The 19,565-nt window shown below is 34.5% G+C and overlaps 1 protein-coding gene across 1 annotated transcript; it reads left to right on the top strand.

Moving 5' to 3' along the window:
- The first annotated feature begins 137 nt into the window (after positions 1–137).
- Positions 138–19,284, top strand: LOC124638020. Its single transcript, XM_047174792.1, has 18 exons — positions 138–430; positions 597–708; positions 825–940; positions 1,196–1,266; positions 1,599–3,110; positions 3,793–3,868; positions 4,224–4,331; positions 12,765–12,895; positions 12,979–13,054; positions 13,133–13,201; positions 13,486–13,538; positions 13,675–13,772; positions 14,069–14,249; positions 14,586–14,697; positions 14,943–15,145; positions 15,494–15,659; positions 16,978–18,539; positions 18,778–19,284. The coding sequence occupies exons 1-18, from the start codon at positions 423–425 to the stop codon at positions 19,167–19,169; spliced, it is 5,046 nt and encodes a 1,681-aa protein (XP_047030748.1). The 5' UTR covers positions 138–422; the 3' UTR covers positions 19,170–19,284.
- Positions 19,285–19,565: the final 281 nt, after the last annotated feature.

Genomic DNA, 19,565 nt, shown 5'->3' with positions numbered 1-19,565 from the left:
TAGTAAAGTCACACCTGGAGCCAGGGTTTTTAATACAAATAAATAAGCCATCTTCAAGCTTGTCTAGTTTGGAAAAAATCATGAGCCTGCTGTAGTACTCTGTCTTGTCTGTGGTTGTGGTATTGTCTATTGTGTATTTTTGTTTATGGTGTAGGAAATGTCGTGTGTCGTTGTCGGTCCGATTGATAAAATTTGCCGAATCCAATTTAAAATAAGGTTACAGAAAAGTGTACGGTACCTTGTGCATTCTTTCCAGAAATAAGTACTATCTCAAAATACATTTATCTAAGCACAACTTTCATTAATGATGGTAGAGAGCTGATAGACAGAAACTATAGGGTGTTTATGGAATATTTGTATACCTACATTTTACACCGAACATCAGCATTTGAAACCGGATAACACATAAAATACATTGCAAAATGTCGGGGTAAGTGTGTAAATCATCATTATACTTAATGCTTCTTTAAGATTGTATAAAATAAGTATAACTTTGTGTACTTTTATATAAATTCAACTAGTCTTTGTACTGTACATACCTACATGCTAACTTTCTCTATATGCTGTTTTCTATACCTTTGGCTGTTATATTTTAGGAAACCATATACTATTGGGGAGATGAAGACTATAGTGGATTATTTAGTAGAAAATAAGTTATATGGAGAAATCAAAGCAAGAAAGATGTGGATGGATTTTGCCAATACAAAGGTATCAAAATGATGAATTACCACATTGTCAAAAACTGTTGGATCAGCATAGTTGGCTACATAAACAATTCTACTTTGTAATATACTTTCTGAACCATTATAAATATTGTTCTACAGATTACCACAAGGACTTGGCAGAGTTTAAAAGAAACATTTTTAAAGCGGATTCTACCAGATATACATAACCCTTACTTCAGGCTAACAAATGAACAAATCAGCAGCTTTAGAGCCAGGTGAGAATAATCTAGAACAATTGGAATTATCATGATGACAGCCCGTTTATCTCTTGCTAGGGACAAAAGGCTTGCAAAAGGCATTTCTGTTCCCTATATCAGCAATCAGCGAGTTTGACATCTTTCCTTCATCTCACTGAAATACATCAGAACGACATGTTTATTTCTCATTTTGGCTTCCAATTGGATCCAACTATGCCAACTATATCCCATTTGATAAATAGCATCATATTAAAATCTTTATTGTTATTCTAGATGTGATCTGGCTGAACGGAACAAGAACAAACTTGAAATTCAGACTATTAGTGATGATTCCAGTTCCAATGGTATGTATTAAACTAGAGTATAGACACTTTTTATTGTTATGAGGAAATTGTAAAAGAAAAACAAGCTTATACACACTTTGATTCTTAATTGATCAATGTGTTAAATGCACAAAAGAGATGCAAGTCATCATTACACACACCTATTACATTACAATCTAGTAGATGCACAAAATAAAAATTATGTGCAAAATACGTACTCTTCTTGGAGAAGTGGCATCTTAATAATGTAGTTTGGACATATCTGTTGAAATAAATGATCAACTTCTTATTCTCCCACTTCTCCATCTAAATGTCTATCACATGTTAAGTTGTTTTTTTTTTTATTATTTTAGATAATATTCAGAAAGCTATTGAGCCAGCAAACAATGAAGGGGAGATCACTGCAGGTGAGAATATAAAATCTTCAAAGATCCCTACACGAAGTAGATCTTCTGCTGAGACCATAATAGTTGAAAACTGTTATGAAACTGCAGAAGAAATACAGAAGGAGTTAGAAGCTCAAGACACTGATGTGACTGATGTTAAACAGGCACCTCCATCCAAATCTCTTAGAGATTGCATTACATATTCTGAACCTCTGACCCCTATGCTGCAAGAAGTGTTGGACGATTTTGCATCAGAGCCTGAAGATTCAGACAGAGAAGGCCAAATGCAAATTGTTGATAATGTACCAGAAAATGATAATACGGAAGAAAATGAGCAGTGTTCAGAACCTATCAATGAAGAATCTAATTCAGAGGTAGTAACTGAAGCCGCTACAAATGCTGAGAAACTCTCTGAAGCTGTTGAAGAAGAATTGGCTCAGGAGTTAGATGATGGTGCTGAAAGTGCCAAGAAATCCAAAGAAACTCCAAATGTAGCGGCTGACAGTGAAGAAATGCCAACTGTAGTTTCAGATGAAGAAATCTCATCAATGCAGGCAGAAAATGGCACAGAACGCGTTGAAGACGCTGATGATGAGATGCAAGGAGCATCAGAGTACCACACTGCAGAAAACACTGATAAATCTGTGGATAAACCTGAAGATATTCAAAATACTGAAGTTGCTGTTGTTGAAAAATCACACTCTGAACCCCAAGCACAATCTGGAAACCTAAATAACTCTAATAGTACAGTAGATGCTTCTCTGCCCAATAATCCAGAGGCATTCAAAAATAAAAATTCAAAAAGTGCTGAAGCAACAAAGAATAAAGAAACAACAGAAAATGGAGTTGAAGTGTCAAACAAAACAGATGTAACTAAAGATCCACCAGCTACCAGAAAACGATCCTGTTCTCAAGATAATACAAAAAATATTGAAAATAAGAAAAAGAAACTGGATATAAAACTGAAGTCAAAATCCAAGAAAGCTATTACTGAATCTCATGTGGTTGAAAATGGGGAAAATGAGCAGCCAAAGGACAATGATGAGAAACAAACTAACAAAACAAAAAAAGAAACAGTTAAAAAACAACGAATACTAAACACTGAACTCGACAAGCCTTCAACAAGTTATGAAAACAACGTAGAAGTGATTGATCTTGAGAAGGGAAGCAACAGGAATGAGCAAGCAGAAATCATAAACCCTTGCTTGCAAAACGTCAGTCTATTTGACGAACAGTTTAATAAGGCTAAGTACAACATGTCAGAGTCTAGTGACACTGAACAGAATAAAAAAGAAACACAAATGGACACTCAAGGAACCGCAGTAACAAAACCTAATGAAGTGGTAACATTGAAGTCTAACTCAGATTCAGATACTGTAGAAATTTTACCTACTCATAAGAAAAAACCACGAGCTGGCGTGTTAGCGGCGAAAATGGAAAGAGAAAAAGCTATATCCAATATGTTTGGATTCACTAGTGGTAAGTTAAGTATGGGGGCCGAGGTTAATGCTTGTATATTGGAATGATAAACATTTGGCATGCTCAATGTGGTCAGGTATAAATTTTATGTAAGTTTATCCAGTTGAATGCAAAATCTATGGTATAATTTTATTTCTAACATATACATTATTTTTGAAACTGTATCGTCAATATTTGGGCATGTAAAAGAATATTCTGAACAGAATAACTAACCCTTTTATTTAATTTATGAACAGGCGAATTAAAAACTGAACATGCTTGCCTAGGTTTTAAGCTACACTGTGGGCTAACGTAATAAAAAAAGTGCTAGCATGATACCATTTAATTATGGAATACATAATAATAAATATATGAAAAACATTTGGGGTTATGGAGGTCAGATGGGCAGTTGCTCCATCAAAACACTGGTTCTGAGCTGCATGGGTATAAGCTATTGGGGAAAGCCTAGGAAGATGATGTATGCTAAATATTTGAGCAGGTTTTGAGGTATTTGTACTGCATGCAAAACATTTTTTTTTTTCAAGTTCAGTATATGGTTTAATTTCATATGATTTGGAGATATTTATCTTGTTGTTTCGATGTGCAATTTGGTTATAGGTAGATAAGTAGAAAAATTCTTGAACTGTTTATTCATACAGTTTTATACTTTGGGATGAGTTAGTGTCATGGTTGTGTGTTCTAGGTGGAGTTGGTTCGAAGCGAAGGAGGGAGATAAGTCGACGCAGGAGGACTATTTCGCATAATAATAATGTGTCACAGTAAGTCTAAAAAAATTATTCTCAAAAATATTTAGCTAGTTCGTGGATGATGGCTGAAGTAACTCTTGGAATGTAACTTTATTCATTAACTGCGACACTGTTGGCATAATTCAAAATCAAAAAGCAATGCAGAAACAGCACTTTTCCAACGTTAAAATTATATGGGACAACCCCCAAAAACGCCCGCCTTTCACCACTTCCTTTGCGATTTTGCTGAGAAATGGTGCAACAAATGTTTAATTCGCTACTTAAAGTTCAATAATAAAGTATAAGATCGTAAAAAAGTTGCAAAACCATAAATAAATTATTAAATATTTTAGGGTTTTAGAAATAATGTAGTAATGCAATATTTCAGCCACAATGCTGTCGTGTCACACTCCAGTGAATGGACGTCGGACAGTGAGAGTGATGCCTTCATATCTCCACCCCGCGGCCGCAGGCATAGACAGACCAGGAAATACTTGTAAGTTTTACTAATAATGTGTTCATATTTACGTTTACTATATATTTCTTAAATGTCATATAATCGTTTATCATCTTTATATATCTATAATTTGCGATGATTACACAAAATTTGGTTTTACATTATTAAGACTTAAATATGATAAAAAATTTCAGATACATGCTTAAGCAATTTGAATCATGAAGGTGCAACAGTAAATTACTTCTAAATTAAAACATTTTTACACGCTTTTTATTAGCTTCACCTGTATGTTTGTATGTTTGTAACCGACTTCTTTGGGCGCGATTTTGACCCACTTTAAATGGCCAGATTTCGTTCAAACTTTGTAGATTTATTGAGGACCGATGACAATACACTAATTTGATAAAATTATTCCATTTTTAACCGACTTCCCAAAAAGGAGGAGGTTACACATACACATCGATTACTCCGAGGTTTATAGACCGATTTACGTGATTCTTTTTTTGTTCGACTCGGAATAGCTGGCAGTTGGTCCCATAGTCATCAGGTTAGGATCTGATGATGGAAACCCTGAGAAATCGAGGGCAACCTTCAAAAGTTGTAGGCATACATAGGGTAAAAACTTGACACTCAGGTGTACGCCTAAAAGCACTATTCAACTGTGAAGATTTGGAGCTGACCTGATGATGGAGACCAGAGAGGGTCGAGGGAACTCGACAACTGAATATGTAAACTACCTCGTGTTTGGGCTTAGATTATTCGTATTGACAAGACCTATGCAACAGTGAAGGTTTGGAGCTGACCTGATGATGGAGACCAGAGAAAGTCGAGGGAACTCGACAACTGAATATGTAAACTACCTCGTGTTTGGGCTTAGATTATTCGTATTGACAAGACCTATGCAACAGTGAAGATTTGGAGCTGACCTGATGATGGAGACCAGAGAAAGTCGAGGGAACTCGACAACTGAACATGTAAAATACCTCGTTTGGACTTATATTCTTTGTATTGATGAGAACTTCCCACATGTATGGATAGTGACAACTATTCGTATCACTGAAAAGCTTTGAATAAATAACCTTTTTACAAAAAAATTAAACCGACTTCCCAAAACACTAAAAAGCAAAAAAAAAACTAATTTTAGGTGCACCGGCCTAGAAGTCGGTGGCAAAATTAACTTAGTAACATCCATTAGACACCGACTTCTAGGCTTTTCAATTTGCAAAATATGATTTTTGTTAATTTACCTATATAATTTTCATCTATAGTCGATAAGGTAAGAAAATTAATTAAAATTTTCTAGAATTTTTCTCTACAGTCGATAAGGCAGGACTCGATGTAAATTTTTATTTCCAATAATTATCTTTAGCCGTTTTCTCTAATATTGACAATTTTTTGTATACTAAAGAGAATTTTAATTCTACAAAACAAATAATAGTTTTGAAACAAACTAAAAAGTAGAAAATAAATAATAGTTTAAAAAAAAACTAAAAAACACGCTTTTTATAGAAAAACGAACTAAAAATTAGAAAATAAATTTTAATGGATTTAAATTAAGAAAACAGTGTTAAAAATTTCAATGAATATAAATTAATAATAGTATGAATACAAAAAAATATTTTAAAAAAGCGTGGGGTGCTTTTAAGATATTATCGAAATGAAAATCACTGTACTCATATCTGTCAATAAAATATTTAGAACTATTGACACCATGCACCCCACGCTTTTTTAAATATTTTTTTTTGTATTCACACTATTATTAATTTATATTCATTGAAATTTTTAACACTGTTTTTTTTACACGCTTTTTATTAGCTTCACCTGTATGTTTGTAGGTTTGTAACCGACTTCTTTGGGCGCGATTTTGACCCACTTTAAACGGCCAGATTTCGTTCAAACTTTGTAGATTTATTGAGGACCGATGACAATACACTAATTTGATAAAATTATTCCATTTTTAACCGACTTCCCAAAAAGGAGGAGGTTACACATACACATCGATTACTCCGAGGTTTATAGACCGATTTACGTGATTCTTTTTTTGTTCGACTCGGAATAGCTGCCAGTTGGTCCCATAGTCATCAGATCAGGATCTGATGATGGAAACCCTGAGAAATCGAGGGCAACCTTCGAAAGTTGTAGGCATACATAGGATAAAAACTTGACACTCAGGTGTACGCCTAAAAGCACTATTCAACTGTGAAGATTTGGAGCTGACCTGATGATGGAGACCAGAGAGGGTCGAGGGAACTCGACAACTGAATATGTAAACTACCTCGTGTTTGGGCTTAAATTATTTGTATTGACAAGACCTTTGCAACACTGAAGGTTTGGAGCTGACCTGATGATGGAGACCAGAGAAAGTCGAGGGAACTCGACAACTGAATATGTAAACTACCTCGTGTTTGGGCTTAAATTATTTGTATTGACAAGACCTTTGCAACAGTGAAGGTTTGGAGCTGACCTGATGATGAAGACCAGAGAAAGTCGAGGGAACTCGACAACTGAATATGGAAACTACCTCGTGTTTGGGCTTAAATTATTTGTATTGACAAGACCTATGCAACAGTGAAGGTTGGGAGCTGACCTGATGATGGAAACCAGAGAAAGTCGAGGGAACTCGACAACTGAATATGTAAAATACCTCGTTTGGACTTATATTCTTTGTATTGATGAGAACTTCCCACTTGTATGGATAGTGACAACTATTCGTATCACTGAAAAGCTTTAAATAAAAAACTTTTTTACAAAAAAATTAAACCGGCTTCCCAAAACACTAAAAAGCAAAAAGAATACTAATTTTAGGTACATCGGCCTAGAAGTCGGTGGCAAAATTAACTTAGTAACATCCATTAGACACCGACTTGTAGGCTTTTCAATTTGCAAAATATGATTTTTGCTAATTTATATAATTTTTATCTATAAGGTAAGAAAATTAATTAAAATTTTCTATAATTTTTCTCTACAGTCGATAAGGCAGGACTCGATGTTAATTTTTATTTCCAATAATTATCTTTAGCCGTTTTCTCTAATATTGACAAATTTTATACTAAAGAGAATTTTAATTCTACAAAACAAATAATAGTTTTAAAACAAACTAAAAACTAGAAAATAAATAATAGTTTAAAAAAACTAAAAAACACGCTTTTTATAGAAAACCGAACTAAAAAATAGAAAATAAATTTTAATGAATTTAAATTAAGAAAATAGTGTTAAAAATTTCAATGAATATAAATTAATAATAGAGTGAATACAAAAAAAAAATATTTTAAAAAAGCGTGGGGTGCCTTTTAAGGTATTATCGAAATGAAAATCACTCTACTCATATCTGTCAATAAAATGTTTATAACTATTGACACCATGCACCCCACGCTTTTTTTAAATATTTTTTTTTGTATTCACTCTATTATTAATTTTTTTACACGCTTTTTATTAGCTTCACCTGTATGTTTGTAGGTTTGTAACCGACTTCTTTGGGCGCGATTTTGACCCACTTTAAACGGCCAGATTTCGTTCAAACTTTGTAGATTTATTGAGGACCGATGACAATACACTAATTTGATAAAATTATTCCATTTTTAACCGACTTCCCAAAAAGGAGGAGGTTACACATACACATCGATTACTCCGAGGTTTATAGACCGATTTACGTGATTCTTTTTTTGTTCGACTCGGAATAGCTGCCAGTTGGTCCCATAGTCATCAGATCAGGATCTGATGATGGAAACCCTGAGAAATCGAGGGCAACCTTCGAAAGTTGTAGGCATACATAGGATAAAAACTTGACACTCAGGTGTACGCCTAAAAGCACTATTCAACTGTGAAGATTTGGAGCTGACCTGATGATGGAGACCAGAGAGGGTCGAGGGAACTCGACAACTGAATATGTAAACTACCTCGTGTTTGGGCTTAAATTATTTGTATTGACAAGACCTTTGCAACACTGAAGGTTTGGAGCTGACCTGATGATGGAGACCAGAGAAAGTCGAGGGAACTCGACAACTGAATATGTAAACTACCTCGTGTTTGGGCTTAAATTATTTGTATTGACAAGACCTTTGCAACAGTGAAGGTTTGGAGCTGACCTGATGATGAAGACCAGAGAAAGTCGAGGGAACTCGACAACTGAATATGGAAACTACCTCGTGTTTGGGCTTAAATTATTTGTATTGACAAGACCTATGCAACAGTGAAGGTTGGGAGCTGACCTGATGATGCAAACCAGAGAAAGTCGAGGGAACTCGACAACTGAATATGTAAAATACCTCGTTTGGACTTATATTCTTTGTATTGATGAGAACTTCCCACTTGTATGGATAGTGACAACTATTCGTATCACTGAAAAGCTTTAAATAAAAAACTTTTTTACAAAAAAATTAAACCGGCTTCCCAAAACACTAAAAAGCAAAAAGAATACTAATTTTAGGTACATCGGCCTAGAAGTCGGTGGCAAAATTAACTTAGTAACATCCATTAGACACCGACTTGTAGGCTTTTCAATTTGCAAAATATGATTTTTGCTAATTTATATAATTTTTATCTATAAGGTAAGAAAATTAATTAAAATTTTCTATAATTTTTCTCTACAGTCGATAAGGCAGGACTCGATGTTAATTTTTATTTCCAATAATTATCTTTAGCCGTTTTCTCTAATATTGACAAATTTTATACTAAAGAGAATTTTAATTCTACAAAACAAATAATAGTTTTAAAACAAACTAAAAACTAGAAAATAAATAATAGTTTAAAAAAACTAAAAAACACGCTTTTTATAGAAAACCGAACTAAAAAATAGAAAATAAATTTTAATGAATTTAAATTAAGAAAATAGTGTTAAAAATTTCAATGAATATAAATTAATGAAATGAAATGAAATGAAATGAAATGAAATGAAATCGTTTATTTTGCAAGTTGGACATTACATCACTTTTACACGTCATTTTAAGAACGCTGAGGTCGGCATTTCCTAACTGACTGATCCCTGAGAAGAAACGCCGAAACAAACTCAAGGGTCATAGTCTCTTTTAAAGTCCAAACATGTTATAAATCAAGTAATATCATGTGTGAGTGTCACCATGTACGCGGTCTCGAATGGCCTTTTGAGGAAAGAGCCACATCAGGCTGGAGCTGACCAGTCCCAACAGACGGCACGCATGCATCAGTCGTCGTGTAGCTCAAACCATATCTTAGGGAGCTCAACGACCTGTCACACGACGATACCAGATCTGCAGAACATTTGCGTAGGCCATTCAAAAATACTCAAACCCGCCAGACAGTATTTATGTTATAAGAATATATAATGTTTCTCGCATACACGATACTCACATTCACAATAATAATAAAAAAAAAAATACAATTATAGTATATAAATGTCAATAAACAATGTCATTAATAAAATGTTATCTGATGATAATATATATTTAAATGTCAAAAGTAACAATACACAGGCATTTGAAAAGATATCACTCACTAAGCGAGCAGCTCATTCCCAAGCTTTTTTATCATTTAAATAATCAGATATTTTGTAATATCCTTTTTTCAAAAGTTTGGATTTTATATGATTTTTAAATTTCTTGATAGGCAAATCACGAACCGCTTTGGGAAGTTTATTGTAAAAGCGTATACATTGACCCATGAACGAGTTGCTTACTCTGTGGAGGCGAGTAGCATGTACAGCAAGATTATGTTTATTCCTAGTATTTATGCTATGAACATCTGACATTTGAACAAAGTCAGTTATGTTTTTACGTACGTACATTAAATTTTCAAAAATGTATTGAGAGGCAACAGTCAGAATATTTATTTCTTTGAATTTCTCTCTGAGAGAAACTTTTGGACCCAGATTATAAATGGCTCGAACAGCTCTTTTCTGTAAAATAAATATAGTCTCAACATCCGCACAGTTTCCCCAAAGGAGGATCCCATACGTCATTGAACTATGAAAGTAACTAAAATAAACTATTCTGGCTGTGTCCACATCGGTGATTAGACGGATCTTTTTAATAGCATAGGCGGCGGAACTAAGTTTTCCTGACAGTTTAACAATATGTGGGCCCCATTGGAGTTTGGAATCAACGGTCAAACCAAGAAATACCGTTGACTCAACAGGCTTCAACTCTACTCCATTTAGTTGTACATTAGTTTGTAACTGCCTTACGTTGGGCGTTGAGAATTTAATTAACTTCGTTTTAGACTCATTTAAAAGAAGATTATTGACATTAAACCAATGAACAACCTTAGAGAGTGCATTGTTAACTTCGTCAAAATTGTCGAGTTGGCGCTTGATTTTAAAAACGAGTGAAGTATCATCGGCAAACAACACAATCTTGTGATTATCCCTTATGTGATAAGGGAGGTCATTAATATAAATAAGGAACAAAAAAGGGCCTAGAATTGAACCCTGTGGAACCCCCATGGTGACCGTAGATCCAGAAGACCTCTTACCGTTGACATCTACCTTCTGAATTCTATTATGCAAATAAGAAGTCAGAAGGTCAAGAGCCTTATTTTTGATACCATAGTGGTGAAGTTTCCTGATGAGTATATCATGGTGCACGCAATCAAAAGCCTTGGACAAGTCGCAGAAAATACCGAGCGCATCCTGCGAATCCTCCCAGGCCTCGAATATATTTTTAAGCAATTCCACGCCCGCATCCGTAGTAGAACGACCCTTGGTAAATCCAAATTGTTTAGTGTGCAACAAGTTGTTTCTATTAAAATGGCTCAACAATTGACGTAATATTAACTTCTCAAAAATTTTACTCAAAGTGGGTAAAATTGAAATTGGCCGAAAATTTGATGGATCGGTTGTACTACCAGATTTAAACAATGGAATTACTTTACTAAGTTTCATCAAGTCAGGAAAAACACCAGATGCAACACAAGAGTTAAACACAGTTGCTAAATAAGGTGAAATTATTTCAATTATCGATGAGATTATCTGAACTGACAATCCCCAAAGGTCAGCAGTCTTTTTTACATCGAGATCTTTATACGCTTGAATAATATCCTTAGAGCTAACAACTGAGAATTCAAAACCTTTGTCACATTCCGCAACACAATTTTTTAATATTGTAAAAGCCGAACTGGAAGACGACATAAGAGTTCTGGTTGTTAAAATAGGGATATTGGTGAAAAAATTTTCAAACTCAGATGCTACCTCCAAGTCCGACTTAACGTCTACATTGTTTATTTTTAAGTGGAAGTCTCGATTCCGTACAGTGGATCGGCCTATTTCTGAATTGATTATATTCCACGTAGTTTTTATTTTATTACCAGAAGCTTTTATTTTCTGTTTTATGTGTATTGATTTAGCGGAGGTGCAGGCTCTTTTAAATATTTTTGAATAGTTTTTAACATACTGTTTAAATGTTTCATCTTGATTGAATGATCTTTCATAGTATAATTCAAATAACTTCTGTCTACTTTTGTAAATACCCGGCGTTGCCCAATCACTAAATGTTACCTGATCACAAACAGATATGGACTTAGTAGTAAAAACTTTTTTAAATTCACAATTAATTAAGTTGAATAAAAGGGTGTAAGCTTGATCAGGATTATCATGATAGGGCAATTCAGGCAGTTTTTCAATCAAGTTATTTTTAAAATGTTCCAACCGATGTTTGTTTACAGGAATAAAACTTACATTTTTTCTCTGAGCTCTGATAGTTTTCATGGGAAAGGTAACTAATTGACCAGAGTGATCAGAATCTAACACATTTAAAATATGTTTGTTTAAAGGTTTTAAGTTTGTAAAAATGTTATCTATACATGTAGCACTAGTGCTAGTTATTCTAGTCGGCTCGAGAAATGTACTGTACAAGTTGTATGATTGAAACAGAGTTATAAAATTATTAACAATAGCAGTATTTTCCAGTATATTAATATTAAAGTCACCACAGACGACAACTGTTTTATTATTGTTAGAAATTTTGAATAATACATCTTCCAGATGCTTCTCAAAAATTGTATATGTTGCACATGGGGGCCTGTATACACTCATTACAATGAACTGCTCAAGCTCAACGCATGATATCTCAATTACTCGCTCAACAGAAAGGTTCACAATATCCTTCCGTTCTTTGAATTTAATAGTATTGCGAAGAATTATTAGAGAACCACCACGTATTATATTTACTCTGCTGTACGAGCTGCCTGCTGCCCTGAATACAAAAAAAAAATATTTAAAAAAAGCGTGGGGTGCCTTTTAAGGTATTATCGAAATGAAAATCACTCTACTCATATCTGTCAATAAAATATTTATAACTATTGACACCATGCACCCCACGCTTTTTTTAAATATTTTTTTTTGTATTCACTCTATTATTAATTTATATTCATTGAAATTTTTAACACTATTTTCTTAATTTAAATTCATTAAAATTTATTTTCTATTTTTTAGTTCGGTTTTCTATAAAAAGCGTGTTTTTTAGTTTTTTTAAACTATTATTTTCATTTATCTTTTGCTTTCAGGAAACCTAAAGCTGGCAAGATATTGTCTCTTGAAGAAGAAGGTGGTCTCTTTGTCATGTATGGAAAGAAAATATACCCACTTGTAAAAGATGGCAAGATTGTGAAGAATTATATCACTTACTTGCCTGAGAGTAAGTATTATTTACTTATATTTTTTATTTGCTTTCTTTAAATAATAATGGACAAATAATGTTGTTATTTTTTATGTCTTTAGGCGATTCAGAAGAAGGCGAATCTTTCTGGAAACAGAAATACGTAGAAGAGAAGAAAAAAGCTGCAGAACTAAAGAGGTTGGTATGAAAAAGTTTATGTCTCCAAGAAGAAGTTTTTTTCTACATAATGTTATTATTTTTTTGCAATTGTTTCAGGTTATTAGTACAGGCAAATGATCCACAAACAAGGGATAAGTCGCCCATCTTGCAGGCGAATCCACTAAGGTATGAAAAAAAATATTATTAATTTCTTACCATTCCTGTCTGTAAACTATACAAATACTTCACTTGCCCCACCTGTACCAAGAACAGTTTTTATTTATTATCAAATACGTCATACGTCATCCGGGGATAGTAAGGCTTCTCAACGGTGTCAGATTTCTTTGAATTGGTTCAATAATTTTATGGGAGGATTTTTTTACAAGTTTGAATGAAAAATTCTCAGTTTAATATTAGTTTAGAAAGATCTAGTACACAACCACGAATTATTTACTTTTAAATTGTTTTAGAAACGCATCAACTAGTCATGAGCAGAGTAGAGAACCTGCGACAAATGGTCTTGGTAAGTATTTAAAAAAACTTTATTGACAGACGTTTTACTTTTGAATATATGTATTATGATTGTAGAAGCTCTTCATTTAGTTTATCTTATTCATTCTTGATAAAAAATTCATCAATATTAACCCAATGTTTTACAGGAAAGGAAATATGCATACCAGCACCTGAGGAAAAGAAAGAAGAAAAAACATTTAATCCCCCAGAAAAGATCAAAATTAAATTCACACGAAACAATGAGGTATATTTTTTGTTCAACAATCTTCATTCTCCGTCATTTTTCATTACCCTTTTACTTTAATTTGACTCCCTATCCATTCCCAAATCGATTAGAAGAGCTGCCTCTGTAAGACTTAGCAAAGTTTAAAATCGATTTCTTTCTGAAATGTTTATTTAAACTTTTCAGAAACTTTTGAGAGCTATATTTTTGTGAAAATTGCTGATTAATTTTGCTGTTCCTACAACAAATTCCTCTCAAAATCTCAATAAACAAAAACAATCTCTTTCGCAGTACTTCTTCTTACTATTGTTTTTCAGGAGGTGCACCTAGAAGGTCACTGGCCTCAGATCCACCCAGTACTAGAGCAAGTGGTACAGATATTCCACAAGGAAGCTGAACCACCCGTCAGTGAGAAGTCCAAGGACATTGCGATGCAACCTGCTAAGGAACCCAGCAGTGGCGTGTCAACTCCTATTATTATCACTCCTGTAGATCCAGGTAGGTTGAACATATTATTATAAAAAATATTGCTAGTTCCCGTGGTTTCTCCAGCGACTTCTGGCCGAATCCGGATAAAATATAGCCTGTTACTAAAGGATAGTCTAGCTTCCCAACAGTGAAAGAATTTTTCGAATCGGTTTAGTAGTTTCTGAGCCTTTGGGGTGTAAACAAATAAAAAACTGATTCCTCTTAATAGTATTATTATCGATGGAAAGCTAAAGGACCAATACTGAAATGTCACTCAACTTCTATTAAGTTAAACTTGAAGTTTAGTAACATTTGAGTATTCCGAGGTAAGCTGCTTTATTTAAATACATTTGATTGCTCTTACAGAAGTACACGAAAAGGTAGATGAGATAGAAAAAGAGATTTTCAAGGAGATTGAGGCGCTAGACAGAGAGGAAGAGAATGTACCGAATGGAGTTGAAGCTAATGTCACGAAAAGGTAACTTTGACATTGTACTTTAATTGAATCTAAAAGAGACAAAAAATATATACATACAAACTTCCAAATCGAGAACCTCCTCCTTTTTGGGAAGTCGGAAAACGATGGCTAAGTTAGTAAGAACCTTTGCAGAACGAAATATAGAATTTGAAATTATAATTTTATTAGTTACAAGGCTTGCTTAATACAATATTCGAACTCAATATAAAAAGTCAGATTGACCGACGTAGTATTTTATCCTCTAGGAAAATAGGCCGGCCCCGCAAGTCATCATCATCGCTGCCCAGTCCCGTGAAGCAACAGAAATTAACAAATGGAGTCAAGATAAATGATTCCGAGGAGAACTTGCGCACACGCAGACAGAAAGCCAAAGAGGAAGTCAAGTCCATAGACAGTGAGGATAATGTTTCTAAAAGGCAGGCGCGAACGCCAAGGAAAGTTTTGAATGGTAAGTTAGAAGTTAGAGATATGAGAGTAATTATATTTCATCTTCATGCTTACAGCACTATTGATCTCACCGTGAACCGTGAATAGAAGTAACTTGATCTCAACTAGAATGAATATATTTTTTTACTAACTTCTGCCAGCGGTTTCACCCGCATCCCGTGGGAACTTCTGCACGAACCTGGATATAAAGCTTATAGCCTTCCTCGATAAATGTGCTACCTAACACTGATTAGTGATTTTTTTTTTTCAAATCGGACCTGTAGTTCCTGAGATAAGCATGTTCAAGCAAACAAACAAACTCTTCGGCTTTATAAGCTTAGTATGCCTGACTATGTGCCTTTTTCAACAGAAACATTAAACACAAGCGACTCAAAATCTATCCAGACGCGTCGTTCAAGACAGAACCTAGACATAACAAATGATGAAGAAGAAATAAGATATATGTTGCCGCCAAAAAACAGCAGACTATCGCTCAAAACCGCCAACAAAAAGACAAATCAAAAACCTCGGAGAAGGTAAACAGTTTAGTTATAAAACTATTTTAATTAGACTTAGAATTTACTAATATGTCTCTTTTGAAGTTTGCCTCTTTATTGAATTGTTTCTGGATATGTTTGTCTGTGGTATATCTAGTCATTTTTATGGGACAATGAATACATAAGCCACAGACAACAGAATAATGCATGCTGAAATCAAGATTCTGACGTTTTTTTCTGATTATCAAATTAGGTTGATTATAAATTTTAACTTTACTTTTAAACAAACATCAAAAGAAGCATATTAGTAGACTCTATAAAATTATTGTAATATACATGTTTGTATGGGATAACGCATCAAGTCAATGGCCTAGAATTTAATTACATTATGTATTAGTTTTAATTCCACATAATTTATTTATACACAATATCTATAAATTCGATGGGAACTAGAATCTAAAGATTTTATTTACATTATTTGCTACTACAAAAATAGGTGATTTTATTAATATACATATCGCTACATACTACGTGTCTTAATTGCCAAATAATGTGTTTTATATATTTTCTTCTATTATCAAATACATAATCTTTTTTACCTGTCTTCTTCAATATTACAGAATAAATCTTCTGAATTTTAATTATCGCTTCTTAAATCTTATTATTGTAGAAATGAGGTCAGTAGCAGCCTGATAATGTGTAAATAACATAACATTAAATGTACTTAGAACAATATAATTGAAATATTAATACTCTGTGGTAGCAAGGACATACATTTTAAACCAGGAATGAGTTGTGTGAATTATGTGTAGATTATAAGTCAGTTTAAAAGTACAAGGATTGTACTCATATTGAGTTGTAAAACAAATCATATCCCATGCAATTAATCATACATTTTACATTAAGTCTCTTTTGACAAACAATTTGTGTCTATGATTATTGTCTACTGACTATATTGGTATTTCATAATAATTATGCATGATCTGTAAATAATAAAAACGCATAAAGGACCTAGACTATGTATTTTATACAAAATCAAGTATGTAACGACGAATGGGAGCAGGTGGAACTTCAGATCAATAAACTTTTAAATGGTAAATTGTGTATTATTTAATTTTCTGTAAGAAGTTTTAGTTCTTATTTTTTTTTAATAATTTAATTTATAAAGTTACGATTTCTCGGTGAGTGCATTTATTCATAATATTTGTGTGTAAACCTGCTTCCATTAGATAATGATGACCTATCATACACCTGCATGTTGCTGTCGCACATTTTACACTTGATTTCCTGCATATGAGCTTTTTTATGTTTTCTTTGTTTGCTTTTTTAATGCATTTCTTGGTTCTCTTCCTAACAGTGCGGAGAATGTTCCGAAGATGTCTTCGTCGCCTGATAATTTCTCGCTAAACTCCTTAGACAGCACTCAAGGTTACCAAGACTCTGATCCAAGTCCTATTAATAAAGAAAATAAAAGGAAAAAGATGATGGATTCCTCCAGCTTTGTTATAAAGACAAGGAAGTCACTACGCCGCAGTAACCGCCGGAGGTCGCACCCGTATGCATACCGCAACTCATATGAAGATTCCAGTAATTCATCTGTTGATAGGCCTGTGCAGACAGTTGCCCGAGAAAACTCCAGTGCTGCCTCAGATCCTTACAGGTCAGAGTCTTACCAGCTACTCATGCCTCAAGCGAAACATTCAAGGAACCGGTTAGAATCAATTGATGAAATATCCCCGATTGACAACCAAACCTACTTTGTCAAACATTTGGAGTCGATAGCAAAAGATAATAAAGAAATATCAACTCGCGCAAGTAATTTCACCAGCCCCACCGGTCAAATGACCAGTGATATTGGCAGTTCAAGCAATGTATCTCTACCAATGTCTCCAGAATTGTCAGTTGTAGAAAATATTTCTGTGTCAAAAGAGACGCTAAACAATGTAGAAGACTTTCCTACTATAAATGAAATGCAAAATAATGATGTGCAAGAACCGACGTTGTGCGGCGAGTATATGATGTCCGAAGTAAATATTTCAGTACCACTAATGCAACAGGAGTGTGAATTTGAAAGTTGCATCACAATGCTCGAAGTTTCACCCGAACCAATGAGCATTGTAACAGAATCTTTGATTAAGAAAATAGACACTGTCAATATAAATGAACAAACCCCTTCAGACACCTTGAATAAAAATCTAAATAATTTGTTGATAGATAGTTCTAAAAAAATGACTAGATCCCAGAGCATTAAAAAAAATGATGATATGATGGAAGTCGATGTCACTAACACTTCTGAAGTTCAAAAGAAAGCCAGAACTAGGAAACGATGTTCCACTCCTCAAAAAAAGAAAGGTACAAAGAAATCTGCTGCACCAAAAGTGGCTACTGTAGTTGAAGAAGAACATGTGGAGTCATGTTCTCACAGCGGTAGGAAGTCTTGCCCAGCTCTACTTCAACCCTATTTCGATAAAAATATAGTCTCTGAAGAAATAAATATCTCCAAAATGACTATTTCGGATGATAAACCTAAAGGTAGGAAGAAGAAAGATATCATCAGAGTCAAAATACAGAGACCTAAAAATAAAATTGCTCAAGAGAAACGTCGTGCTAAATCTGCTAAGAATACAAGCAATATTTCAGTGTTCACTGATAGTGGCATAAATGATACGGAGTCGGAATTATTTCTGCCTGCTAACGAAAGTATTGATCTGATACACAATCATTCTGAAACCTGTCTCAATGCGAATGAATGTGTGGGTGACAGCGTAGAGTTTGTGGAAAACTCAAAATCTGTGATTTCATTGGGCGATTCAATGCAGTCTGGCGACAATCGATCGGCCAGCCGGTCTGGCAACAACGACCGTAGTTCGACGCCCGATTTGTTTTGCAATAATGCTCAGGATATCAGCTTTTATAATAGTAAGTACCAATAATATTATACCCATCAATCTAGCTCAATCACAGGGGCCTTTGCCTAGGGTGCTATGCCAAATCACACCTGAGGCCTTTGTCCAGTCTTTCATATAGGCTAACAACCTGATAGAAATGGCTTTATGAAACTACTTCGCAATTGCACTGTAATTTTTACTTTTCTGAAATTATTATGACAGATAATTAGCAATTTGTGACTGCAGCATGTCAATTTTATTATTTGCAGGAAACAATTCAGACAACATAGACAACACAAGTGACACTGTCTACCACAGTCCCCTTGGAACGGAAATTTCAGCCAACAGTCTGATGACTGAAGACTTGTCAGACGACGCCCCACAGCCTGCCGTCCACCCATCGAAATGGTACCTGCTGAGCGAAGACGACACCAACACTAACATACTGGGGAAAGGATCCACCATGCTCTCAGGATCCACCAGCGGATATGGCTCTAACCTTAAACAACTATTCCCAATTACCTGTGCCATACCAGATCTCTCTACCATTACGGAAATGTCCAAAGAAAATGATAACAGTAGAAAACCCACCCTGGAGGAACTAGACGGCCTTACTGGAGACGATTTCAATTCTCATAGTATATTCGACTCCAATTTCTAAAGTACAAAGTTCCTCAGATGTCTTGTTATGTAAATGAAATCCTGATTTTTTGAAGTAATGTTTCTTTTTCTCTTAATTTTATGATGTTTTTTTATGGAATAAACGTTGAATCATTTCTTTGTCATTATGATTTAATGTCGTCCAAGTAAGATCCACCCAGAATCCTATGTAAGATGGCTTGCTGCGCAGGACATACATATAGTGCGGCATTTGCGCAAACATGTGCACTAACCATTCCCTCACTCTCGAACCTCGGTGGGACGGCAAATTTCTCAAACCCACAAAGCGATTTCGGCCCAACCCGGGAATCAAACTCCAGTACTTCGTGCACAACAGGCGCGCTTGCGACCACTAGACCAACGAGGCTGTGAATTATGATTTATGGGTACCATACTT

The sequence above is a fragment of the Helicoverpa zea genome, chromosome 17 (assembly GCF_022581195.2).
Source record: "Helicoverpa zea isolate HzStark_Cry1AcR chromosome 17, ilHelZeax1.1, whole genome shotgun sequence".
NCBI classification, from domain to species: domain Eukaryota; kingdom Metazoa; phylum Arthropoda; class Insecta; order Lepidoptera; family Noctuidae; genus Helicoverpa; species Helicoverpa zea.
This window is presented reverse-complemented; position numbering and strand designations above follow the sequence as displayed.

What these genes read in the sequence shown, in the direction of transcription:
- LOC124638020 (XM_047174792.1), top strand. An exon ending in ACCTGCGACAAATGGTCTTG is followed by an intron (nt 13,539 to 13,674) that starts GTAAGTATTTAA and finishes AATGTTTTACAG; the next exon opens with GAAAGGAAATATGCATACCA. An exon ending in AATTCACACGAAACAATGAG is followed by an intron (nt 13,773 to 14,068) that starts GTATATTTTTTG and finishes ATTGTTTTTCAG; the next exon opens with GAGGTGCACCTAGAAGGTCA.